The 24,320-nt window shown below is 37.7% G+C and overlaps 2 protein-coding genes across 3 annotated transcripts; one reads left to right on the forward strand and one right to left on the reverse strand.

Moving 5' to 3' along the window:
* Positions 1-1,304: 1,304 nt before the first annotated feature.
* Positions 1,305-9,951, forward strand: LOC753877 (coiled-coil domain-containing protein 28B). 2 transcript variants are annotated; one of them, XM_030981594.1, is made up of 8 exons: positions 1,305-1,441; positions 4,950-5,162; positions 5,618-5,790; positions 6,425-6,578; positions 7,267-7,366; positions 8,370-8,430; positions 8,885-8,907; positions 9,561-9,951. In XM_030981594.1, exons 2-8 carry the CDS (start codon positions 4,967-4,969, stop codon positions 9,616-9,618), a joined length of 765 nt encoding a protein of 254 aa, XP_030837454.1. In that variant the 5' UTR covers positions 1,305-1,441; positions 4,950-4,966; the 3' UTR covers positions 9,619-9,951. The 2 variants fall into 2 exon arrangements, with proteins under 2 accessions (XP_030837454.1, XP_030837455.1); XM_030981595.1 differs by having other exon boundaries at positions 1,305-1,418.
* A 4,368-nt stretch (positions 9,952-14,319) lies between these two features.
* Positions 14,320-23,802, reverse strand: LOC762632 (S-formylglutathione hydrolase). Its single transcript, XM_001198332.4, has 9 exons — positions 23,676-23,802; positions 22,727-22,814; positions 21,746-21,834; positions 20,407-20,630; positions 19,073-19,137; positions 17,718-17,772; positions 16,791-16,889; positions 15,571-15,738; positions 14,320-14,781 (listed from the first exon to the last, which is right to left on the reverse strand). Exons 1-9 carry the CDS (start codon positions 23,764-23,766, stop codon positions 14,707-14,709), a joined length of 954 nt encoding a protein of 317 aa, XP_001198332.3. The 5' UTR covers positions 23,767-23,802; the 3' UTR covers positions 14,320-14,706.
* Between the last annotated feature and the right edge of the window lie 518 nt (positions 23,803-24,320).

Below are 24,320 nucleotides of genomic sequence, written 5' to 3' on the forward strand. Positions count from 1 at the left end.
GTGACCTATACCACCAGAAAGCTGGAAATTTACTCTTTTAGAATATGTAATCAGCTAAGAATAAAAAATGTTGGCCAAAGATAAAGGCGCCTTGACAGTTAGGCACCTCATTTTGGATTGCTTAAACGGGATTTGAAGCTATTGTTCGGAAAAACCGAACATTTTCAGAATACAGAGCCAATATTAAAGTTAAACAGTAAGGTCCAGACATCTTCCCCCGGCAGGTGACCTATACCACCAGAACGCTGGAAATTTACTCTTTTAGAATATGTAATCAGCTAAGAATAAAAAATGTCGGCCAAAGATTCAGGCGTCCTGACATTTGGGCATCTTATTTTGGAATGCTATTTTAACGGGATATGACGCTAGTGTTCGGAAAAACCGAACATTTTCAGAATACAGAGCCGATATTAAAGTTAAACAGTAAGGTCCAGACATCTTCCCCCGGCAGGTGACCTATACCACCAGAAAGCTGGAAATTTACTCTTTTAGAATATGTAATCAGCTAAGAATAAAAAATGTCGGCCAAAGATAAAGCCGCCTTGACAGTTAGGCACCTCATTTTGGATTGCGTCCTCGGGATTTAAAGCTTTTGTGCGAAATGACCGAACATTTTCAGAATACAGAGCAGATTTAATAGTTAAAAAGTAAGGTCCAGACATCTTCCCCCGGCAGGTGACCTATACCACCAGAAAGCTGGAGATCCCCTCTATTTGAATATGTTATCAGCTAAGAATAAAAAATGTCGGCCAAAAATAAAGGCGCCTTGACAGTTAGGCACCTCATTTTGGATTGCGTACTCGGGATTTGAAGCTGTTCGGCGAAATGACCGAACATTTTCAGAATACAGAGCCGACTCTAGAGTTAAACAGTAAGGTCCAGACATCTTCCCCCGGCAGGTGACCATACCACCAGAAAGCTGGAAATCCCCTCTTTCAGAATATGTAATCAGCTAAGAATAACAAATTTCGGCCAAAGATAAATGCGCCTTGAGAGTTAAGCACCTCATTTTGAAAGGGATATCATGCCATTGTCCGGATTTACCGATATTTTCAGACCACAGAGCCGATATTAAAGTTAAACAATAAGGTCAAGACATGTTCTTCCGACAAGTGAAATGTACCACCAAAAAGCCAGAAGTTATTACTCATTACTCATTAGTCATTACATTTTCTAACGAGAAGCATCTAAAGAAAATGAGCGGAAAAAAATTATCTTTTCTTTTTTCTTTTTACCCTTTTGAAGACACCGTAATTGGTCGCTGAACTTGTGGTCGCCAGATTCAAGGGGCGAGTGGTCGCGAACTAGCGGTCGCCAAATTCAGCTCAGCTCCCTACAGAGAGTGGCGCAGCGGTGGTGAAAGACCCATGAAAGTTGCAGATTGACGCGTCTTATTGCATCGTTAGCCTTTCGATAAGGTACAGAGTGGTTGATACATGAGGTATGATGTTGCTTGTTAGATAACGATTCAAACGACATAAGACTTGAAATATATCTAGATCTATAAATAATGAAGACTACTGACACTGACTGTATTCAAGTTTGCTACATTGTAGCCCCATATGTTACCAAATATGTGTGTTTGATTTGAAGTTTAACTACAGCTACACAATGACATAACACATAGCTGCATTCTTCTTCTTCTTCTTCTTCAAGATAATCTGCCTCATTCAATACTGAAGATTCTTGCAGATGCCGTATACTCGGCCTGATTGGGGTGTGCAGATGGACCATTACACCGGGGTTTCCCCCTATACCACAATATCCTCGTTTAGTTGCTGAAAAGGCTTTTGACGAGTACCAGCATAGACGTAGACGTAGACGAATAGTGCAATGGGTTCTTAACGTGCAATGGTGGTGACTCTCCTGTACACGGGGCCTCCATTTAACGTCCTATCCGAGGGACGGAGTGTTTTCCACTTGACATAACCTGCGTCTATGAACAAGGGAAGGGGCACGTTAACACACAACGCAGACTTCAGTCATCCGCCTGGGTGGGAGTCGAACCCGGGATCTTTGGTTCGACAGGCAGATGCTTTACCGACTGAGCCAACTCGCCTTCTTAGCCAACTCGCCTCCTACTATCCTGGCTGTGTATTAAAAGCTGTGCTATTGATTCTCAACATATTTCAAGCACCACTGTACAAAAATCAATTGATTTCAGTCAAAATCAGTACTTTAGGGGCAATTAATGACACCTAAATAGCAGTAAAATACAAAAAAAAAATTAACTTACCAATGTTAGAAAGAATAATTTAAAAATTCAAATTGTAAGTCTTCTGACTGTGTAACTCAAACGTGCCGATCTGCCACATCGGCATGATTATCTGCCTTTGTGTATTAAGAGTGTATTGACTATTCATGTGTGCAAATGCTGCCTAAGTATTAGCACGTAGGTCTAGTACAGCGCTAGAGGTAGGGTGTCTGATCGCGCACCCGATGATGTGTGCTAAAATTCTTCCCATAGAGATTGCACGCATCCCTATGCAGTCTACTTGCATTGCGCGACCATGCAAAAAAAGTCTTCTTTTTTTTTTCAATTTGAGATTCAAACCTTTATCTGTTGTGATCCTGAAGGTGATACTCAATAAATGAGGTGTCATATGAAAGAGCAGGTGAATTCCAATATTTCCAAAGGGGGGTCATCTCGAAATTGTAAAAATATCTTGGTCAAAACAGCAATTTAAACATTGTGTCCTGGCTAACTCTGAGGTTTGTCACTTTTGAGATATGACGCCCCGATCGATAAGTAGTCCCAGTCCTAAGGAATATATCTATGCGCTTATTTTTTTGCTAGACCCCAGGGATCACAACTGATTACAGTTTGAAAATACCCTTCTCCACATTTTTCGGATCAGTTAATTAGGGAGGCGTGAGCTCGGCTCAATCTAAACCATGGTTACATCGCATAACATCTGCGCTTATAGTGAATGAAAGTATGGAAAGCCGTTCGCACAATAAATCCGGAAGTGAATACATATTATAGTCAATGGCAATATCGCGGAGACAACGTGCATGTTGTCTCCGCGATATTGCCAGTAGGGCGCTTTAGTAACGAGACGGTACGCACAGGAGACGGTAACGCGAGCGAAAAAAACGAACTGCGCCTGCGCGAATCTGAAATCTCTCCGTCCCGTCAATTTTCGGAACGGTACTCGGCCAACATAGCGTTCGTTCCCTAAACACGACATAAGAGAGAGGAGCTGACAAATAATTTTGATCTAGATCTAACAATGCAGGGCACTACCGTGACTACTGAAGATAAAAACAGGGAATCTACTAGTGATTCCAATGTCTGTTCGATAAGTAGCTTATTCTATACCCCAATCTACAATAAATTGATGGTTTGGCCGTTTAGGCCTACTTTCGGGGACCTTTTTCATCGTTATGCATGACGTGCCTGAACGCTGTGCATTACAGCCCATTGCCCCGGCGCTCCGGCCAAGCCTCAAGGCCCTAGAGCACTAGCACCAAAAGGCAGCAGGCGTGCAGTTCAGCGCGGGAATTGGATACGGCTTTGCGTACCCGTCGCCTTTAGCAGATAGCGAAAGCGCTTAAATATCATGACGGTAACAAGAGTGCGAGACCCGTCACAGTTGGTTAAACACTCCGTCTCCTGTGCTTTCCGTCTCGTTACTAAAGCGCCCTAGTGACTATAATGTGTATTCACTTCCGGGTTTATTGTGCGAACAGCTAGCCATACTAGTCAATGGCACATGTCGTGGAGACAACGTGGCTCAAGCTGCAAGTTGCGCATAACATGCGTACGCTATGCATACGCTTGCATATTGCGCGATACAGCTGTCCGGCTAAATTTAGCAAAACAACATAACTCTGCGTGTACGTCTTTTTCGTCGATTCTGGCCAAATCGATATGAATATTGCAGCGTTTTTGGAGGGGCTGTATCTTTTGATAGAAACATCGGTGAGACTTGAAGTGTATTATTCTGATTACATTTTTTATTCAAATATCAAACAAAAATGGTGAAAAACGATCCCAAATTGAAAATTGAAAAATCGTTCAGACACCCTGCTAGAGGTCAATACGCATTAGCATTGACTCTCATACTATTGCTGGTTCTGGAGTGACATAGACCTAGCTGCATTACTATCCTGGCTGTGTATTAAAAACTAGTTCAGAAGTCTATTCAAACTTTGACCCGTAACTCCGGCGTAGAGATACCCTACTAAAACATACCCAAAATGAAGTAAATATTCATCAAATGTCCAAATAAAGGTCATGATTTAAAAGTCGATAGGTTTGTTAGTTGTTACCTGTTTCGTGTCAATTTTCTTATCTTTTTTCAGAGTATTTTTCCTAAAAACGAAGACTTATAATATGCACTTTCTCACTGGATTCACGGCAAACTGCAGCACAATACAATTGCATACCGTACCGACGTTGGGGTGCGGGCGCGCGCGTGTGTTCAGTTAGAGACCGTAAACTAAGATTACAGTTGCTAACTTAACACACATCTCCACGCCGGAGTTACGGGTCAAGTTTTGGATAGACTTCTGAACTAGCGCCAACTTTTCTATTGATTCTCAACATTTCAAACACCACTGTACAAAACTCAACTGAGTTCATTCAAAATCGGTACTTTAGTGACAATAGTAAATAGCAGTAGGCCTAGACTAAATAAAATCTTTTACAAAGAAGATTTTAACACATAAACCAATGCCAATGTGGATCTGAGCACAATTAATTTATGCGGCCTGTTACCCGTGGCAACGGGAATCAGTCATGAACTATTGTATTGACTATGTGTTAATCTCTTTGCGGGAATATCCAATATCACGACTGCAATTTCGACCAATCAGATGGCTAGATTTCTTAAGAGAGGTATAGACTATAATGCAAATTTACCTACATGTATCTTGAAAATGTACTTTTTATGTGTATTTTTAAGATCTTTGTAGCTTGTCATATTCACACTTCATCTTTTCAGACTTCTTGATATTCATAATGGCGTCCAATAGAATCAGTCAGATACATGGGAGCCCCAAGACGCTTCATCAGACAGGTTCAGAGGTCACTAAGATTCACAGACCTGCTTCATTGGTAGCACCACATCTTGTATCATCATCGCTGACCTCTCAGGCAGGGGTCAAATCCAGACACATACGTGGACATAGCCTCGGTCAGATCGCTTCACCCGTAGGTAAGAAAGTACCGGTAGTACACTATTCATATAGAAAGGGAAATCCAAACTCAAAAACAAATTACTCTAAAAAAAAGCAGACATAGCCTTGGTCAGATCTCATCTCCGGTAGGTATTGAATTTGTCATAGTAATTGAGAAATTAATATATTGGCAAGAAAATTTGTGAGGTATTAGCTAAAAGTTGGACCTTTAAGGTTAACAGTTAGGAGACATATGCATTGTTTCTTAAAAGGCTCACATGTAACTCAAGTTTGGACATGGATGACAAAACTGTCAGTATGGTTTATTGACTAAAAGAAACTTTGCAGTCGTATAAACTGATTTTTTTTTTCTTCTACCATTACTGAAATTGAGAAGAAAATACATACAAGTCGTGATGACCACTTTCCTTGTCAGGCTTGTCTCCCTTGAGTAGTGTTCATAAAGAGTTATGTCTGTGTGTCTTTTGTGCAGGGTATCCAGCTGGAATGGGGAGAGATTTCCGAGGAGCCGGTAGTCATAGCGGTGTGGCGTGGATGGGACCTCAGTACGCCCGTAGTAGTCATAGCTTAGGACATCAACCTTCTAAACATAGCAAACAAACAACAGGAAATGCCCCTAGTAGGACATCCAAGAACAAAACACAGGTAGGTTATACTAAGCAACTTTGCAGATACAATTCAGCAGAATAAGGTCATTTTTACAACAAAAAAATTGAGACGACTGCTGGATACTTTTCATGAAAGTTATGTAATCATTATTCAGTTATCCAAAAGTGGTATATTCTATGATATACAGGTAGAAGTATTCTTTTCAAGAGGGCAAACAAAAGGTATTCATAAAGCACCAAGTAGCACCTCCATCACTTTGGCAGTGATTATTCTAAAATGCATAAAGAAATTTAGTATTAAAATTTATCATCGCCGTTGTCATTTTTATTGTTCTTTGACCTGATTGAAGTTGTATTAGGGCTGTCCATTTCTGCTGAGGATTCTGCTGAGGATCAGCTACACTTTACTCTAGCCGTAATGTAATGTAATCTTAAGCAGGGTTAGATGCTAGACCCTACATCTTTACTGAAACCATTTCTTTTCTTAAAAGTTATAATCAGTCTCCACTCCTGTATATTTCAATATGATAATGTACGATGGTTATTTTGGGGGTACTTTTCCTTCCTTTAATCTCCATCACTATCACCTCATCTTGCATGTACCAGTATCATTCTCCATAAAAAGAACCTCTTGCTTCATTCTTCATTCTTGTTTTGTTGATGTGTTACAGGAGAAGTCTAAGCATAAGACAGTCGTTGACAGTGCCATGGAGACGGGATGCAAGGAGCATAGTTTCATCACCAATGCCTCAGATATAAGACACATGCAGAATGGTCTTCTCAACCTCCTAGAAGAGTTCAACTCTGGCAAGCTACAAGCATTCGGTTAGTGGCTGTAGTGTATCCTAATACAGAAAGTTAGGCAACTACAAGTTGAAGCGATTTTCAGAGACCTAGTGTTGTGTCATTTATGATAGATTTATTTTGTGGCATGAAACGTTTCCGAATCTGAACCGCTTGTAAAATTAGTGAAAGTTTCATAATTACATTTTAATAGTCTATGTTGTAATTGTTACATGTACATGTATACAATGTCTTTCTGCCTCATTTTGTCCTGTAATTTTAGGCAGACATATGACTAGTCCACTGCCTGGGCTGTTTGCTAAAGGGGAGACACTCAGCCCTTTCATTCTTACCCTACAACGGGTGTATTTTCGGGGATAGAGCGATTAGTGGAGGACATGTACATGTATGTATCTTGCAGAGTCATGTACAGTGTGTATGAAAAATAGCTTGTAATCACGATATTTTGAGAACATGTTCATGGATTACAATCAAACTTGAATTTTATGAATTAGTTCTGTTTTGGTTTGTAAATTGCTCTATGGCGGAGGCATTATACATGTTTGCGACTGCACGCAGTCAAAGATCCATCTATTTATTTTTTTTTTTTTTTATATATATTTTTTTTTTTGGGGGGGGGGGGTTAAGTGGTACCCATACTCCATACCTGAAGTAATTACATATAATTTTTAACATGATACGGTACCAATTCTTATTTTTAATGATGCAGATGAGAACTGTTCCTATGAGAAGATGAGTAATGTTAGAGATCTTCAAGAAAAGCTTGCAAGACTTCATTTTGAGATGGATGACCAGCTCCAAGCACAGGGGTAAGTATCCTTGCCCCCTCCCTCTTTATCCCATTAATTTCAATGCCCCTCCCCTCCCTTCCCTCACTCCCCACCCCTCCATACCCTCTTCTCCCGTCCCTACCCCTCTCCTCTTTACCCCCATGCGCCTCCAAGGTTGTAAGACTTCGCTCTGAGATGAGGGCCAGCTCCATGCACAGTGGTAAATAGACACTCCCACTTGTTTCCTTGCTCCTCCCCTCACTACACCCATGTCCCTCCCCTCCCTACCCTCATGCCCCTCCCGTCCCCATCGCTCACATCCCTACCCCCGTGTTCCTCCAAGGTTGTAAGACTTCATTCTGATTTGAGGGCCAGCTCCATGCACAGTGGTAAATAGGCACTCCCACTTATTTCCTAGCCCCTACCCTCCACCCCACTACCCTTTCTATTCATTTGCTAGACTTGCTTTAAGATGGATACAACTCCAGTCAAAGGGGTATTCACTTGCTAGACTTTGCTTTGAGATGGATACAGCTCCAGGCAAAGGGGTGTTCACTTGCTAGACTTTGCTTTAAGATGGATACAGCTCCAGTCAAAGGGGTATTCACTTGCTAGACTTTGCTTTGAGATGGATAGAGTTCCAGGCAAAGGGGTCTTCACTTGCTAGACTTGCTTTGAGATGGATACAGCTCCAGGCAAAGGGGTCTTCACTATCATCTCATTTCTTGTCCTTGTGCTAACATGCTTTTTTTAAGGGACTATTTCTTCCTTCTCTTTTTAAGGCATGTACCGGTACTATTTTGCTGAAAAAGATAAATCTATCCTAGTGTTTATCAGACATACATCCTCACTACCAGATATCTTTACACATTGTCAAGAAGTATCAGTTTTCCTCCTTTGATTCCCATCCCCATAGATTCATCCAGCCATCCAGCCATTAGCCTTTCATTTGTCTATAAGTTATATTGTCACAAAATACTTCTTGTAAGTTGCTGCTTTGTAGATAAACAAGTATTTACCATTATTTGTTCTTTTCTTACAGAGTTGGGAGCAAGGAAGCTATAACATTGGCCAATCAAAATATGGATCACTTATTATCTAATGTGAGTATCTCATTTATGCTACAAACATGAGTCATTACATTTCCCTTTCACTAGCTATAAATCAAAAGCAAAGTTTCTGTTACTGCCTGAAAGAGCATTTTTATTGAGATGTATTTGGTTGACGGTTCTAAGTATATTTTATAAATTCGTTTATCAAAAACATTCCCCATTATAGTACATGTATCTTCCTTTTAATAGTTAAATATTTAGAAGTAAGATTTTTTCTGTTGGGTTAGGTTATGTCCAATCTCACTAGAATTTTTGATTTGATTGATGAATTGAGAAAATATAGAGATAATAACAAATTATGAGAATGAATTTTAACCAGCAAAAGAAACTACCATAATGTCATCTGTTTAATTGTACATGTAACTCTATGTAATTTGAGGAAATAAATATGTATTCTGTTGCAAAGTAGATGTAAAATATGTTTTTCTATTCCTTTTCATGATAGCTGGACCAATTGAGCATTGCAGTGTATCCTTTACATATCAATTACTTGAGACTGAAAATGTGTTTTAAGGCTTGTTCACTTTACTAGAATGCAGTGACTAATGCTTTTGTTTATTATTTGTTTCAACAACAAAAAATGAATTATTAATTATTAACTTTTTTTTTTTTTTTTTTAGTCCCAAAAAAATTGCGACGACTTAGGCGGGGGGTGGGGGGTAAGGGTAAGAGGACACTATTATTCATTTTTTATTTTTTTTGTCACGCAATTTTTAAATATGACATTTTGCTTCGTTGGGGGGGGGGTAAGGTCAATTTTTTTTAGGTCAGCCATTGGCATATTTTTTTTTTTTTAATTTTTTTTTAATTTTTAATAAAATAAAAAATATTATAATTTTATTTTGGCCGGGGGGGGGGGGGGGGGGGGGGGGGGGGGGGGGCACGCCCTTTTTTTCAGTATATTTGGGCGGATTTAGGGCTGATTTTAACATATTTTTTTGGCCGAGGGGGCACGTGCTCCCTGTGCCCCCCCCCCCCCCTGGATCCGCCACTGGTGTTGTTATCGATCAGCCTTTTATGGAGTCCTAGATACATGTAAGTACTAGTATTCACAATTGATTTTGTGTCAAAAAGACAAAATGCTGTTGGATAATATTTCCTTGACTAGTTTTGAACATCAGACGAAGCTTACATCCTGCAGGGGATAACAGTGTGTTTCCACCGGAACCAAGAATGTAAAGAACGACCAACCGATCTCATCAAACATCCCAGAAATGAAGTATTAAGACAGATGTTTGTTTCAAGATGTTTTAAACCATGTCTTATAGAATGGTTAAGACACTTTTGTAGCCATTTGGTGGAATAAGCATTTTGGCCAGATTACGACAATTGTGGAATTTTTCATGAGCTGCACCATCAGAACCCTTTGTGAAGGGAGTATCTAGAAGATGACTGTGTTGTGATAGCATTATGACCACCTGCCTTGGAACCCAGTGATTTATTTCACTCCTCGAGTCATACATTAGGAGAAGCTCCATTTCTTTAGGCAGTATGTTATGATTGAAATATAAACTTACTCAACAACAGGCGTGATTTACAAAAAAGACATTTTAACTGTGACTTTACTGAGTGAAGGGCTGTGTGCTTGCAGCAACATGTGATCTCGGCTCGGCATAGCATGTAGAGGATGCTCTTAATCCATCTTCATTTCAGGATCTTTTAGATATGCCATGGTAAACCTTTTGTAAATGAACTTCAGATGCATTCAACAAAGGTCCTACTTGTCTCCACTCAGCGCATGTTATGAGATAAATAAATGTAAAGCGTAGCATACTAGTGTCATGAAAATTAAGAACTTTGTGGTTTACAGTGACATGAGGGAGATACAATATACACTGTAGGTTAGCATAGGTCTTCATTGACCCCAATCTATTCTAATACTGTGTATGCACACCTGCATTTCTTGTGGTTGACTAACTAACAATGATGATAATAATAATGGTCATTTGTATTGTGCGGCTTTGTGCCATCTGTATAGAATGTCTATTCAAATGTAAGTAAATATGACTTAGATGTAAGTCTACGTCTAGTTGTCTATCAATGGCTAATAAGAGGAGAAATGATGTGCCCATACTGACATAGAATACTGACCTTGTGGTTTGTACTTATTACCTATATCTTACATGCACACATTTAACTTTGAAATGGTTTATTGATACTTTCATGCATGTGCTCTCTGGACTTGTATGATAGTAGATGTAATAGGCTACGTAGCCTTTCAGAAACATACATGCAACCATGTGTTTGTTCACAGTTGCACTGGCAATGCAGGAAACAAATGGGAATATTGGCTTTGAAATGACTTTATCCACAATCTTTAATGGTATTGTGTGGAACATAAATTGGCTTTTGTGACATGAACATAAGTTCATATGATCAGGATTAGTACAGAGCATTTGGTAGTAGAATGAATTGAAGTTCTATGAACTTGCACTGCACATGTAAGGGAAGAAGGAGTGATACACAGATATATGCACTGGTCCTGATGGAACATGGCTAGAGACATCATATCCATAAGGGTTGATGGAATAGTATTAGCAGAGGAGAAGTGGCATGGAAAATCTTGCAAAGTGGAAAGTATCTAAATAATGATAATAGTCTGACTTGAAACTTGTGGCACTCCAGTGACATTAACGTGGCTTTACCATGGCTGCCATTACAGCAGTCCAACGTATCACTACTGGTTATAACCCATTTACATGTGTATGTACTACCTTAATACCTGCATGGGTGGAGTATGGCAGACATAGATTACATCTTGCCAAATTACATGTATGTTAGTTCTGTGGCAGGGATTTGAACCCTGTACCTTGTGGTTCACAGTCCAGTGACCTTTCAACTAGACCATAACACTTCTACATGTATGTGTACTAAAAAGCACATATTAATACAGAAAACTAATGCAGTATGTTCTAGCACATGTTGGTTTTGAGTGCACTGAATATATGCAGGATCTGAGGGCCAGATATGCACTCTCCACATTAGACTGGGAATGTATTATGATGATCACAACATTTTAAAGACACATAGAAGTCAGCTCTCATGGGGAATTAGACATCGTTCGGGTGTTTACTCAATAACAGGTGTTGTCAATCACCAGGGTTAGCCTTCAGTTTTTATGACCATTAGACCTTATGTAATGCTTTGCTTTTCCCTCACCCGAAGACTTGAGCTCTCCGAGAGATTAGGGGGTAATTCTTGACTGGCCTACGGGTTCGCTGTGTGCAGATTTGTACTCCCATTAATGGTATTTCCACCAAGTCTGGTGTCAGCGAATCATTGCCTTCTGCACATGGAAACTGACGCATGACTCCCTTAAGATTGCACTCTTGATTGGTTTGACTTGAGGAGTAGAAATGTCATTGACTCGCATGACAATTAGGATTATTGACTATTGAATACTTCCATCATACTTTGACTGCTACATATACCTGTACAATCATTGTGTAACTATAAGCACCTTACATCAGTAGATATACGGATGTTGTATATACATGTATACTCAATCAACATTATTTACTGATTATTTGAAATGAATTATTAGAACTTTACTGCAAGAAATGGATGATATAAATGTATGTCAGTCTAATTACAGGATCAAACTTATTATTTGTCTGTTTAAAGCACTCTACATTCAGACTTCCTTCTCTTCATCAGTCTTTCCTGTTCTTTTCCTTACTTTTGTTAACTTCTAATTTTGACCCATTCCTTTCTCTTCTCTATGACTTCTACCTTTGCTTTTTCTTCTTTCTTTCCTTGGACAGAAGATTAGTCTATCGGATTATATTAATCATGTTAATTATGATTAACATTAACCATGCCACATCACGAATCATTCTTTTATTCCCTATATTATGCTGGTGTATTATTGTTATATGCATTTATACAATTCAGCCTAGGCTGTGAAACATACTTTGAATAACTATACCATTATTAAATGAGTAATGAAATAAAAACACATAAAGGCCAGGGTACCTTTGCAAACTCTCATCTCTCGAGTATGATTTGGTTTTAATATAAGACACAATGTACACAGACTTCAGCCAAAGATAATTCAGGCTGGAGTCTTGAGCAGGATTACCATTAGTAAATCTTGTTGCCACTGCGTATTGAAGATTCTTGTTTGGTAGAAAATTCAAATTTAATTATACCTTAATATGTCCCTGGCCAAGAGAATTTGTACATTATATGAACACTTACCTACAAGTTGGATGATGAGAAATTATTTGAATTAATTGTTCGTTATTGTTCAAAGTGCAATATAACTTAAGATTTATATACTATGCCTGTTTATCTGTATATATTGTAATCATTTGTTTGAAATTGCGTTAATTTATATTACTTGTATGTATTTATTGACAATGAAATGCAAGATGAAAATTGATTCCATTCCAGTTAAATGTATGATCTGGAAAATTCCATGCTACAAAATGGTGATTAATTTCCAACCTTGACGAATAAATATCTGTGCTTGTAAATCGTAATGAAAACTTCATCATGATGACCATTTTTACAACGTTAAAATAAGTTTGATTGCAGAAAGGTGTAGTGAAACCTCGTAAAGAGCTGATATAACGAGGTATCTCTTTATAACAAGGGGATTTTGCTTGACCCAGCTCTTTTAATTATATTCTTTTGTTTTTTAACCCCGATATATTGAGGTAATTTCCATGGTCCCGAGGACCAAGTTATGTGATTCCACTGCATTAGCTTTTATGATTCAAGGTCAGAACAATAATATTTCTATCAGTCTTGCTCTTGCTCTCTCTCTCTCTCTCTCTCTCTCTCTCTTTCTCTCCCTCTCCTTTTCTCTCTCTCCCTCTCCTTTTCTCTCTCCCTCTCCTTTTCTCTCTCTCCTTCTCCTTTTTTCTCTCTCCTTTCTCTACCTCCTTTTCTCTCTCTCTCTCTTCTCTCTCTCTTTCTCTCTCTCTTTCTCTCTCTTCTCTCTCTCTCTCTCTCTCTCTCTCTCTCTCTCTCTCTCTCCATGTGATTTCCTCTTATCCTAGCCTCTCATTCTGATTTTTCTGTTCTAATACCCTGTAGATGTAAGCCAACTCTTTACTCATTTTAGTTATCTAAAGTTTTAATATGTGTTCTGAAAACCAACTGATTGTGGAGTAATAAAAATGAATTACAAAACTGACCATGTCTCTATTTTCAATGATTTTTATTTTCTTAGAAAATTCATAAACTGCATGATTTACACACATAGGTATTACAATTTATACAACAAATCATACATACTACGTAAAAGTTGAAACATCGTTGTGACATTTTCCATTACACAAAGCCTAGATCAATTAAGACAACTTCACTTGTGAAGAAGTTGATTGATTTTACAGTGTTTAAAAACTAACAGTAACATCCATACAAATTTGGACTCATTCTACTGCATTTGGTAATACTATTTGATAGCTGTTTTGATACCACTATCAAGAAATGTTTATTTGAGTTAGGTCAAGTGTTCAACAACTGAGACAAATTCATGCATTCCTTGATACATATATTAGTCATTTGTACAAAATATGGAATTTCATTGACACAAATAATAGATGTGCACATGGAAGTTATGTTATCTTTTATTTAGAACCAATGGCATCCCCCCCCCAAAAAAAAGGCTTTACCTAGGAACACACTCATAGGGTTATTAAAAGCTTCCCTTTTGAAATTGAAAACGAAATTGAGAATGGTTGTTCTAAAATGTATCAATGATGGTTCTACATAAAACATTCTACCATATGGTACATGTAAAGATGACAGTTCTATGAATTGATAACCTAATAGAAAGGAAAAGATACAAGTAAAGTTGACAGTTTTATGAATTGATAATCTAAAAGAAAGGACGAGATACATGAAGCAGCATGGAAGGCACATTGATTGTGGAGTTCTAACATTGCATCTTTATTTGGCGGTTTGTTTTTTCTCTTTGAAAGATAGCACAGAAAATTACCACATACAAATCAAACCACGCAAGGGCCTACAAAAGGAGATTAATATCAATATTTGGTTTAATCATTAATAACAAGTTTCTTTGAATATGAAATGACTTTAATTGCATTCTATATTGAGTCGCCACACTAACAGATAGATAAGACTTGTACTCATTTTTACAATCAAAATTCCATGATATGATTGAGTTTAACTCTTGAGAAAATATCTGAAAATCAAACGTGCAGTTAATTACAACTGTTCTAAATATCCCTAAGCTCTCTCACGTTCCGGATTCAAGGATTGATGGGTTTCCATGGCAACCAAGTCATGATGTCATCACAGGTGTTGACTGTGGAACTTGATATGATCCTCCATGAATGTTGAGATGAAATAGTAGCTGTGATCGTACCCCTGAGATGAACAACAATAAAAGAGATTGAGATAGAAAGGCAAGTTCATTTGGTTTCCCATTATGTTACCAAATATGTAGTGGACTTCCCAAATCTGTCAGTTTACTTCAGATTTGGTCTGATCTATGGTCTTCTATGGCTATTAAATTAAAACAATAGTCAGATATACTTTAAAAATTCAATGTTGTTGGCGATGTGTGGAACAAAATAGACTTGCCCACACATTTATAAAATCAACACAGCAATCAATCTCTTGTAGAGACTTTTACCATTTTCATTAAAAACAAATTACAAATACATGAACATGTATATACCAAATGGATTTAATGAGTAATCTCTAGCATAGTATCGGACGTTGCACTATCTGCATTTGTACAAGTACTTTGAAACGATTGTTCAGGGACAAATTGAATATTTCCTCTGACCCAAAATTGTTAATGTGTTCATACTGTAAAGATTCTTCTCTGGTTACATTTGGTCCCCAGTCCACCTCTGGCACTGGTCAAATCCAAAACTTTAAGCATGAATCCACCTCTATACATAAACCTAACGCTTACTGTAAACTTATCTTTAGTGCAACCTTGAAAATTAATTGTACCGGTAGATGAAATATTAAAGGCATGTACCAAATGCCCTCAAACAAAATGACAAATCACCCAGATAATATGAAATTGAAAAGAAAAAAATGACAGGTAAATAAAATATTGATTGGGCCTGTAAGAGGGATAGGAGTAAAATGTACCTGAAATAATGTACATGTGATGTAAATACTTAATTGGGATGGACTCACCTCACGTAGATTCATGATACATCCAGTCCTGCTGACTTGGCAAGACGTTACAAAGTTCTCGGGAAGAAGTTGCTTTTGGTTGTAGAAATTATCCCCTTTTCCTTGGTCAATGAGGATCTCTCTTGGTGGCCCATCATAGCAACTAACAAGCTCACATGCATCGTATTCCTAAACAAGCGTGAGAACAATACAAGATTACTATTCCTGCAGGAAAGAAACATTAAAGGTATAGACCAGTTTTGGAAACGCCCCCCTCTCAAAAAATGAAATGGAAGCTCTTATTACCAATCATGTGAAAGAATATGTTCTGACTAATACGTGATAATACAATTTTGCCGAGAAACCGCCTACTAATTGATAAATTTGGTAAATTATTATATCTATTTGGACATGATAGATATAATGCACGTGTCACGCACGAGTGCGTAGTCCCATATACATGTATATCTTTCTGTGTACAGTACTTGTAACTTTACGAAGACTGGTCCAAATTTCTTATCATTTTGATGATTCCAGAACCTTGCAGTACACACCAATACTTACATGCATATGCTAGATGATCAACCTTTTCTGATCGATTCCACGTTTCTTTCACAATGCAATCGCTTGACCATAACTGGTCTTTATCTTTTAAACTACCAGATACTGATAGTACACACCATGTTCCTATGGCCCAACACGTCTCAGAAAACACACAAGTCAAAAAATTAATGTCCCTGTCAGATTGAAGTGTATGCCATTGAATTCTCTTTTGAATAAAGAGATATCAATATTGAATTGTGGTTCTTAGTTTTATACCTATACCCAACCAACATTGCACATAATATTGCTTGTATATATATAATGAGTATGTGCCACCTAATGTACATGTATTACAGAGTAACATTTTCATAAAAATAAGAATTTATTCAGAGTAGTACACCATTATGTGAGTGCTATCTACTGCCCATTTTAAGACTGAATATTTTCATGCTCAGTTGAATCCGAAAATATACAAAATTATTGTGAATGGAACCAGGAGTTGTGATGGCTCAGTGGTCTTGTAACCTGTAGGTCCCAGGTTCGAAACCAAGTCGATGAGCTAGTGCCCTTACGTAAGGCAGTAATCCTCATTACCAAGTCCGTCGGGAGGACTTAAAGCTGTTAATCACCTGGTTGTTTATTTACAAGCATACTCCTGCATTCAAAGCAGTCAGGTATTAAAAAACAAGCAAACATACCTTCCATGTATTCTCATCAGGTCCTAGATATCCCTTGAAGGCTTTCTGTCCCCAGGGACAGCTGATAGGATTACAGATAGGAGCAAAGGCTGATATGGACTAGAGAAAGAGATCAAGACATCATTAATAACATGAATATTTCATTGTCATTCATATCACTACTATACAGAAAGTAAAGGCCTTCGGTTCCCATGGACAGTTGACTGATTACAGACTAGAGTATGAGAGCAAAAATCAGACATTCTGATTATAATAATGAATGAATGTGACAAAGATATAGAAAGTCACTGAACATGTATGTTATATCAAAATTCAGAAACTTGGTATTTCTAACATTATATACAGTAAATTAATCAACATTTTTGTACTGCATTTAAATGTTATCTTCCTTAACGATGTTGACTATAAATCTGAGCACAAGGTCAGAGATGTCATCCGCAATTCCGGATTAATATAGTAAATTAATTATTGAAAATGGTAATTGATACACCTTAAAGCATATTGTGTATCTTTCAGTAGAAATTTTAAAGTAATAAACCAAATGTATTTGATACAAGGATGATATCTTGTAATTCTACCTCTACTTCTTTTGCTTAAAGCCAATCGAAAAACAAATATTGATAAAAAAATACATAATTTGGGTTTTCTGTTGTACGCAGAAAAACTAAATTTTGAATTCTTTAATCAATATTTTCGACTTCAAACATATTTTGCTGGAAAATCCTTGCAGAAATGTGTCTTAAATTACATCCTCGTTCAGATTATGATACAATTTTTAGCGAAATGTTGCCATCAAATTTTTGGAGCTCCAACTCTTTAAGAGGGGCTTTAACGTAATCTCAAACCTCACAAAGGTTAAACATTTCCAACAAGCTTTTCAGATATAGAAAAACCATATTGGATACTGTATAGGAAAGGAATGTTTACCTTGAACAGATGTGGGTTCTTGAGACCAAGGGTCAGGGCACCGTGTCCTCCCATGCTACAGACATAGAGAGGAATTATAATGACTGGTCAATCATACTAGAGTATAAATACTACAAGATCAAACCTTAGACAGTACATGTACATACAGATCCTCTCAAACTTAATAGTATTATGCTTCTCCAACCGTCATTGTTCTGATTTTATTTACATACCTTCAAACAGTGTGATTAATATAGCAATCACAATGTGATCATAGACTTAGTAAACATGAGATATATCTACAAAAAGAAGGAAAACCTGTATTTAGATGATTTCTCTTCCTGTGGTTAACAGTCAACGTCCATTTATTATTCATATAATTTATACCTACCAACCTTTCAAATAAAAAATTAGAATTTCTTTGGGAAAGATTAGGAGCACAGCTAGTCTAGAGTGTCATCATACCTGACATGCATGAGGGCAATACAAGAACGCACTATTATTATTATTACAATTATTACTATCTTGTACACTTCTGTTTTCGGACAAAGGAGGGGAATCTACAGTTCAACTTCATTCATAACATTTAGTTTGAGGGCCCCCAAATAGGAATGGTTGGCAGCAATGATAATAGCATTCAAACTGAACAACAAGGGAAACGCTCTCGGCAGTCTCGCCTGCATTACGTAATTAGATAAGATAAAAAATTGAGGTTGGAACCTTATTTATAAGCAGGTGGCCCATTAGCAGGCCTCGAAAAATGAAATCCTTTGAATACAATCAGCATTTTGAAGTGAATATTGACTAAGATTCATGAACAAATAACAAAAATTGATTCATTTATTCTCATATGAAGTTGTGAAAACATAATCCAAGTCTACTGACTTAAAATGACCTTTGACCTTGTAACCTGCAATTTGTGTCATATGATTTGTGATACTTGATAACCCTTGGGTACAAATTTCATGGAATTTGAACAAAACACTTTGAACGTATGCTAAAAATTCAAAATCTTGATGTTGATGCCACAAAAAAGTCTTAGTTTGTTGACCTAAAATGACCTTTGACCTTAACTTAGTGACCTGAATTCTACTCACATGATTGGGAATACTTGATTACCCTATAGTCCAAGTTTCATTCACTAAGAAATTATACTTTCAAAGTTATATCAAAAATTAAAAAAATAAACATTAGGTTAAGTTTTTGATGTTGACGCCGTCACCACCGTCGCCGCAGCCCACAGGAAAAGCGGCGCCTATGTCTCGCTTTTTGCTACCCAGGCGAGACAAAAATAGCAAAGTCTCTCATCATAATATAAGTAGTTTGACTTCCGAAAGTTAAAAAAGGAAGAAAGAAAAAAAATAAAAGTAGTTTACCTGTGCCCAGTAATTGCAACCTTGTCAGGATTGACAGGGAAAGAGTTCACTATGAGATCAAACAACTGTGTCCAAGAGAAGAAAAATAGATGGGGAAGAAAAGAGCAGAAGGTATAAATGAAGAATCACAACATTTTTATTGCTCCATATTTCTGTTTGAATGTTGCTTCTTCAAATGTGCAGGCTTATGAAATAAAATAAGTATCTTCACATTAGGTGAATTACGGTAGGTAAGTTTTGACTTAAAGCATTCTAGACTATCAATCTCACATATAGAGGAAGTTAGTGAGTTCCACAAGAGTGGCAGAAGTGTAGAGGGAGAGAGAGGAGGGAGAAAGGAAAGAGAAGGAGAGAAAGAGAGAGATAGCGTGAGAGAGAGAGAGAGAGAGAGAGAGAGAGAGAGAAAGAGAAGAAAGAGAGAGAGAGTGTGTGGTGAGAGATAGGGTGAGATTGAAACAAAATGAGAAATAGAGAAAGAAAAGGAAAAGAGAGAAGTAGAAAGAGGGAAGAAAGCCAGAGAGAAATGGGGGGAACAAAGTAACAAAGAGAAAAGAGAAAAGGTAAGAAAATCTTGCTTCATACAAAAAAAGGAATCTTTTTTTTTTTCACTGCATTTCTCATGAAAGCTTCAAAGAAAAATAGCAATATGTGATAAAATCAAACTAAATCAATTTAGAGCCTGGTATGCCTCAACCCCCCTCCTCCCCCCCCCCCCCCCCCCCCCCCCCCCCCCCCCCCCCACACACACACACACACACACACACACACACAAACACACTCACACTTTTAGCTTCTGATTGTAAGTACTGCTGGACATTGGCCAGTGTATGAGATAAATCTGATTATACATTGCTCATATCTATGATCTTGCATCAAGTTACATAAGAATGTCAAACACAAAAATGTAATCAGTTCATCTCCTAACAAAGGCGCCTAGGTTGGTTCCCAAAAGAGCACAATAATGAGATAACAGAACAAAACTTAAGAATATAATGCATCTGGGGGGTGTTTCACAAAGATCCTAAGTAGAACTTACGGTAACTCTTAGTTGGACTTACAAATTATGGAGAGCCATTTGTAGCCTAGAAATGAAATATATTCAAAAGCAGAAAATCAAGTATTTTTGACTTTTCATAAATTCCACATCAAGAACATGAAATATCCTAGATAATAAACAAAAATCAGAATGATTTGAATCAACATTTTACGCCTTTTAAAATATCTTTTACAAAATATGTCCATAATTATGAATTCCAACTTAGAGATATGTTGAACTTAGGATCTTTGTGAAACACCCCCCTGGAATGAAATAACAGATGAAGAAAACATGATACCTCTTTGGTGACGTAAGAAGACATCCTGTAGTTTGTCTTCCATTTCTCTTCGGTGGCATCGAGATAAAACCCCGCCCCGGAACCAAAGTCATAGGACTCATCTTCTCCCTCGATGCTGCATCCACGTGGGCTTGTATCTGGGCAGACAACTACCATGCCATACTGAGCAGCAACACGCTGGAATCCTCCTTTGTTCGTCACATTCTGATCGGTACAGGTCAACCCTATACAGATTGAAATCAAAGATGTAAGGAAACCTGTACATAAAGGTCACTCAAGGGAGACTACACAGGTGATATTCATAGCAGGTGGTCTCTAGATGGATTTTGAGAAGGAACACTAGTACTAATCTTAGGCTTTTCTCCATCTTATTTCCCTTTTTGGGGAGGGAGGAGTCCGAGTGGCAGTGGAAGCCTCAGAGGTGTTAGCCCTCTTGCTCCTGGGGAGAGTGCTGAGCACTGTCTGCCTCTGAGCGCCGCGGTTGGTGAAGCGCGAGAAGAAGGCATGATCTGTGGCAGAATTAGCAAGGCAATAATTCCAATAAACGATAATCGAAAAAACAGAAAAGTAATCCACCAAATCTTAACCTCCTATTGGAGTAGAAAAGAACAACAACTGCAAGAAAATTTGGATAATATAAAAGGAAATTACATCATTTTTCGGACCTGACTTGGAGGGGAAATGTGATATTCAAGTCAGCAGACAAAAAGAGGAAGAATCGCGTAGGCATGGTCATATATAGAGGATCCGATTGGGTGAGAGGTTCCTGGCCATTGCCGAGGCAGGCAACAAAGGTATAAAGACATTTTGAAGCTACCGCTGGGGGTAATTCTAATTGGCATTAGAATGGCAATTATGAAATAGATACCGGTAGGTAAATAAAGCAAAATGAAGGAGATGGGTGGTATTTCAAGTGATCCATAGCAACATTAGAACTCAACAACAGAGTGCTATTATTACCAGCATGTGAAAAAAAAGAGCAGGGACCCATTTCACAAAGCATTTTTTCAATGACAAATGACAAAAATCTGTGACAAATCTGCTGATAGCAAATCAGAAACAAGGATTTCACTAGCTTATAACAACAAAAAAATTGTGAAATGGGCCCTGGTTTTGGGGTATGGGAGGGGGGTATCGAAACTGAACTTCAACACCTTATCATAATGGCCTGCTCAGTGGTGGACCAGCAGTGGTCTGTGATGTAGAAGACAAAAAAAGCTTGGACTTGTCCTTCACAGTAATTTGTATAGAACAAAGAGCTTGATACTATACTTGATGTTTAGTATCAATGGACTAAAAACAAATCATTCAGGTTTTATAGTTTACCTTAATTGCTTACCTGAAAGATAGATGAGTGTGGGGCATGGACCACTCTCAGACTGACTTGGAAGATAGACGGAAAAGGTCATCTTGCACTTGCATTCTGAGCTGTGATAAATAATACAAGAAAACAAGTCAACAACCAGGGGGTCGCTTCACGAAACCATCATAACTACAAGATCAATGACATCTCAACTCTGTCGCTCGACTTGTCAGCTATAAAGTGTTTTACAAAACCACCTTTGCGGAGAGGAGCAACTACTTCCCAATAAGAGACTTGTCACAACTCTAAACCTGTTATATATCGAATAACATCTCAAGTCAACTAAGTTAGTTTGATGGGCAGCGAAAAAATGAAAACTGAAGTTTATCTCATGAGCTCTCATTTCAATGAAAAGTTCTTAATGGCTCTTAACGTTCTTAACAGGTTTTAATATAAAAGCATCATACAAATTGTTCTTATAACTTTGTAACGCCTTTATGAAGTAAATTAGATGCATCCATACATCGGTCTACCATAGAAAAGTCACTGGAAATGGAACAGTCTGCAATTACACATCCATGATAACGACACCATATTTCATATCAGTATTTCTCAAGATATTTTCCATTTTCAAGCATGACCTAGATACAAATCCTATCACACATTTAATAGGATGTTCACGAATATGTTATTACAATTGTACATTGTAAAACAGTATCGTGTATTGTTTCCTAGTAGTCAAAGGGTTAATATGAACATGAAACAATTACAGTCGAACCTGTCTATAGCGACCACCCAAGGAAAACACAAAAAGTGGCCTTTATAAATTATAGGTGGTCTTTGTAGACATGTTCCTTTAGCACATGATTCAATGAGAAACCATTTTCAAGGGAAACAACAAGTGTGGCCTTTGTTGACAGGTGGTCTTTGTAGACAGGTGGTCACTAAAGCAGGTTTGACTGTACTTCATTTGCATTAGGCCAGAGCATCAGAGAGCATGATTCTTTAATTCCTTACCTGTCATGAGAAAACACTTTCTGCAAGCCACCAAAGCTCTTATTGCAGGATACCTCAGTTAGTCCACTCATCTTTCTTGTTCTATATCCTAAATTAAATAAGGGGAAAAAAGAATAAAGATCACTTCATCATATATCCATAAATACCAAATTCAAAGAAGGCCTAGGCAATCAATCTTTCTTTTCAACCAAAATATGTAGCTGGGTCACCTGGGTAGGTTGAATAGTCCCGTAACTCAATCCTCCTGTTTTAAAAGGCTTTTATTCACCACGATCCATGGTAAATAACTTGACTTATTGACCTAAAACTATTTATTTCTTCCAGGTATTGTAAACTTAGATCAATATCATATTCTTCTCTTCCACCTTGTTCACCCAGCTCTTTCACTACTTAAATCCTTTTCTTCAAAAGTAATTATTCCATCTTCTATTTGATTCTTCTTTCTTTTTCTCCTTTTCTCCTTTTCTATTTACCTTCTTCTTCTCCCTTTTCTTCCCTTTCTTTTCCTTCTTGAAAGTTATTCCTCGATCCTCACCCTCCTCTTCTGAAGATTTCTTCTTTCCTTCTCCTTCTCCTCCACTTCTTCTTCTTCACATCTTTAGTTTCATCATCTTCATCCTCTTTTTATTCCTTCTTCTCCTCCTCTTCTTCCTCTTTCTTCTTCCCACTTCTCTGTCCTGACGTTGAAAGGGCTATCTATCCCATCAGACAGTTAAAAATATATTAATTATATTACAGTTCTTCTTCTCCACCTCCTTTTAACCATCATCTTATCATCATAACCACTATCCTTGCTCATCCTCTTTTTCATTATGTAACGAATACACAGCAATGAGCACACGGGACTGTCTGTAGGCCTAGTGTAATTTAGTTTGTAAGATAACAACACACAATATCGATCGTAATTCAATTTTTAGACACTTCTGCATATCATTGTCAGGAACATTACCTTGGAAAATGTGCGAATGTTCAAACCAATTCTTTATCTGGGTAGATTTGGTGATTCCTTTGACAAAAATTGTGATTCTGCTGATTAGCATTTGAAGATGTTGTCTCACGTCTGGTGGGTGGGAGGAGCCAAAGGCCGGTAAGGGTCTTGCCGATCGACAAATAAAAAAGGCAAAAACATATCTATAATCTGCCTTCGGCTATAAAGTAATATAGATCTAGTCATCATAGGAAAACATCACGTTTGGATAGCTGTACTACTATATGTCGTATCGGATAACTATGAAAAATTATTGAAAAATTTTAACAAACATGCAGCTCAAGGGTTAAATCTATACATTATAACATCAACAGAAGTGAAAAGGCCTAGTTTTCCCCCTCAAGATTACGATAGGCCTTATAATTATGTAACGACTTGCCGTCTTAATCAACGTCAATATCTTTCTATATGTATATATATATATATATATATATATATATATATGTATACATATATATATCTACCGTATGTCCCATAGTTTGTAAGCCGTTAGGGTGATCATGAAATAGACATTGGGACGCAGGTTCTCGATAACTTTCTGTCTTTAGCTGTTCTAGTTAGTTGCTCAAATTACAAAATCATATTCATCCTTTATAATATACATGC

This window comes from Strongylocentrotus purpuratus, unplaced genomic scaffold (assembly GCF_000002235.5).
Source record: "Strongylocentrotus purpuratus isolate Spur 01 unplaced genomic scaffold, Spur_5.0 spur5_scaffold_12, whole genome shotgun sequence".
Taxonomy (NCBI): Eukaryota; Metazoa; Echinodermata; class Echinoidea; order Camarodonta; family Strongylocentrotidae; genus Strongylocentrotus; species Strongylocentrotus purpuratus.

Coding starts and splice junctions, on each gene's coding strand:
- LOC762632 (XM_001198332.4), bottom strand. CDS start 23,766: ATGCTAATCAGCAGAATCACAATTTTTGTCAAAGGAATCACCAAATCT. Junction 21,835..22,726: donor AAAGTGTTTTCTCATGACAG/GTAAGGAATTAA, acceptor TATTTATCACAG/CTCAGAATGCAAGTGCAAGA. Junction 15,739..16,790: donor CTGATGAGAATACATGGAAG/GTATGTTTGCTT, acceptor ACGCTTGTTTAG/GAATACGATGCATGTGAGCT.
- LOC753877 (XM_030981594.1), top strand. CDS start 4,967: ATGGCGTCCAATAGAATCAGTCAGATACATGGGAGCCCCAAGACGCTT. Junction 5,163..5,617: donor TCAGATCGCTTCACCCGTAG/GTAAGAAAGTAC, acceptor TCTTTTGTGCAG/GGTATCCAGCTGGAATGGGG. Junction 8,431..8,884: donor TGGATCACTTATTATCTAAT/GTGAGTATCTCA, acceptor TTTTCATGATAG/CTGGACCAATTGAGCATTGC.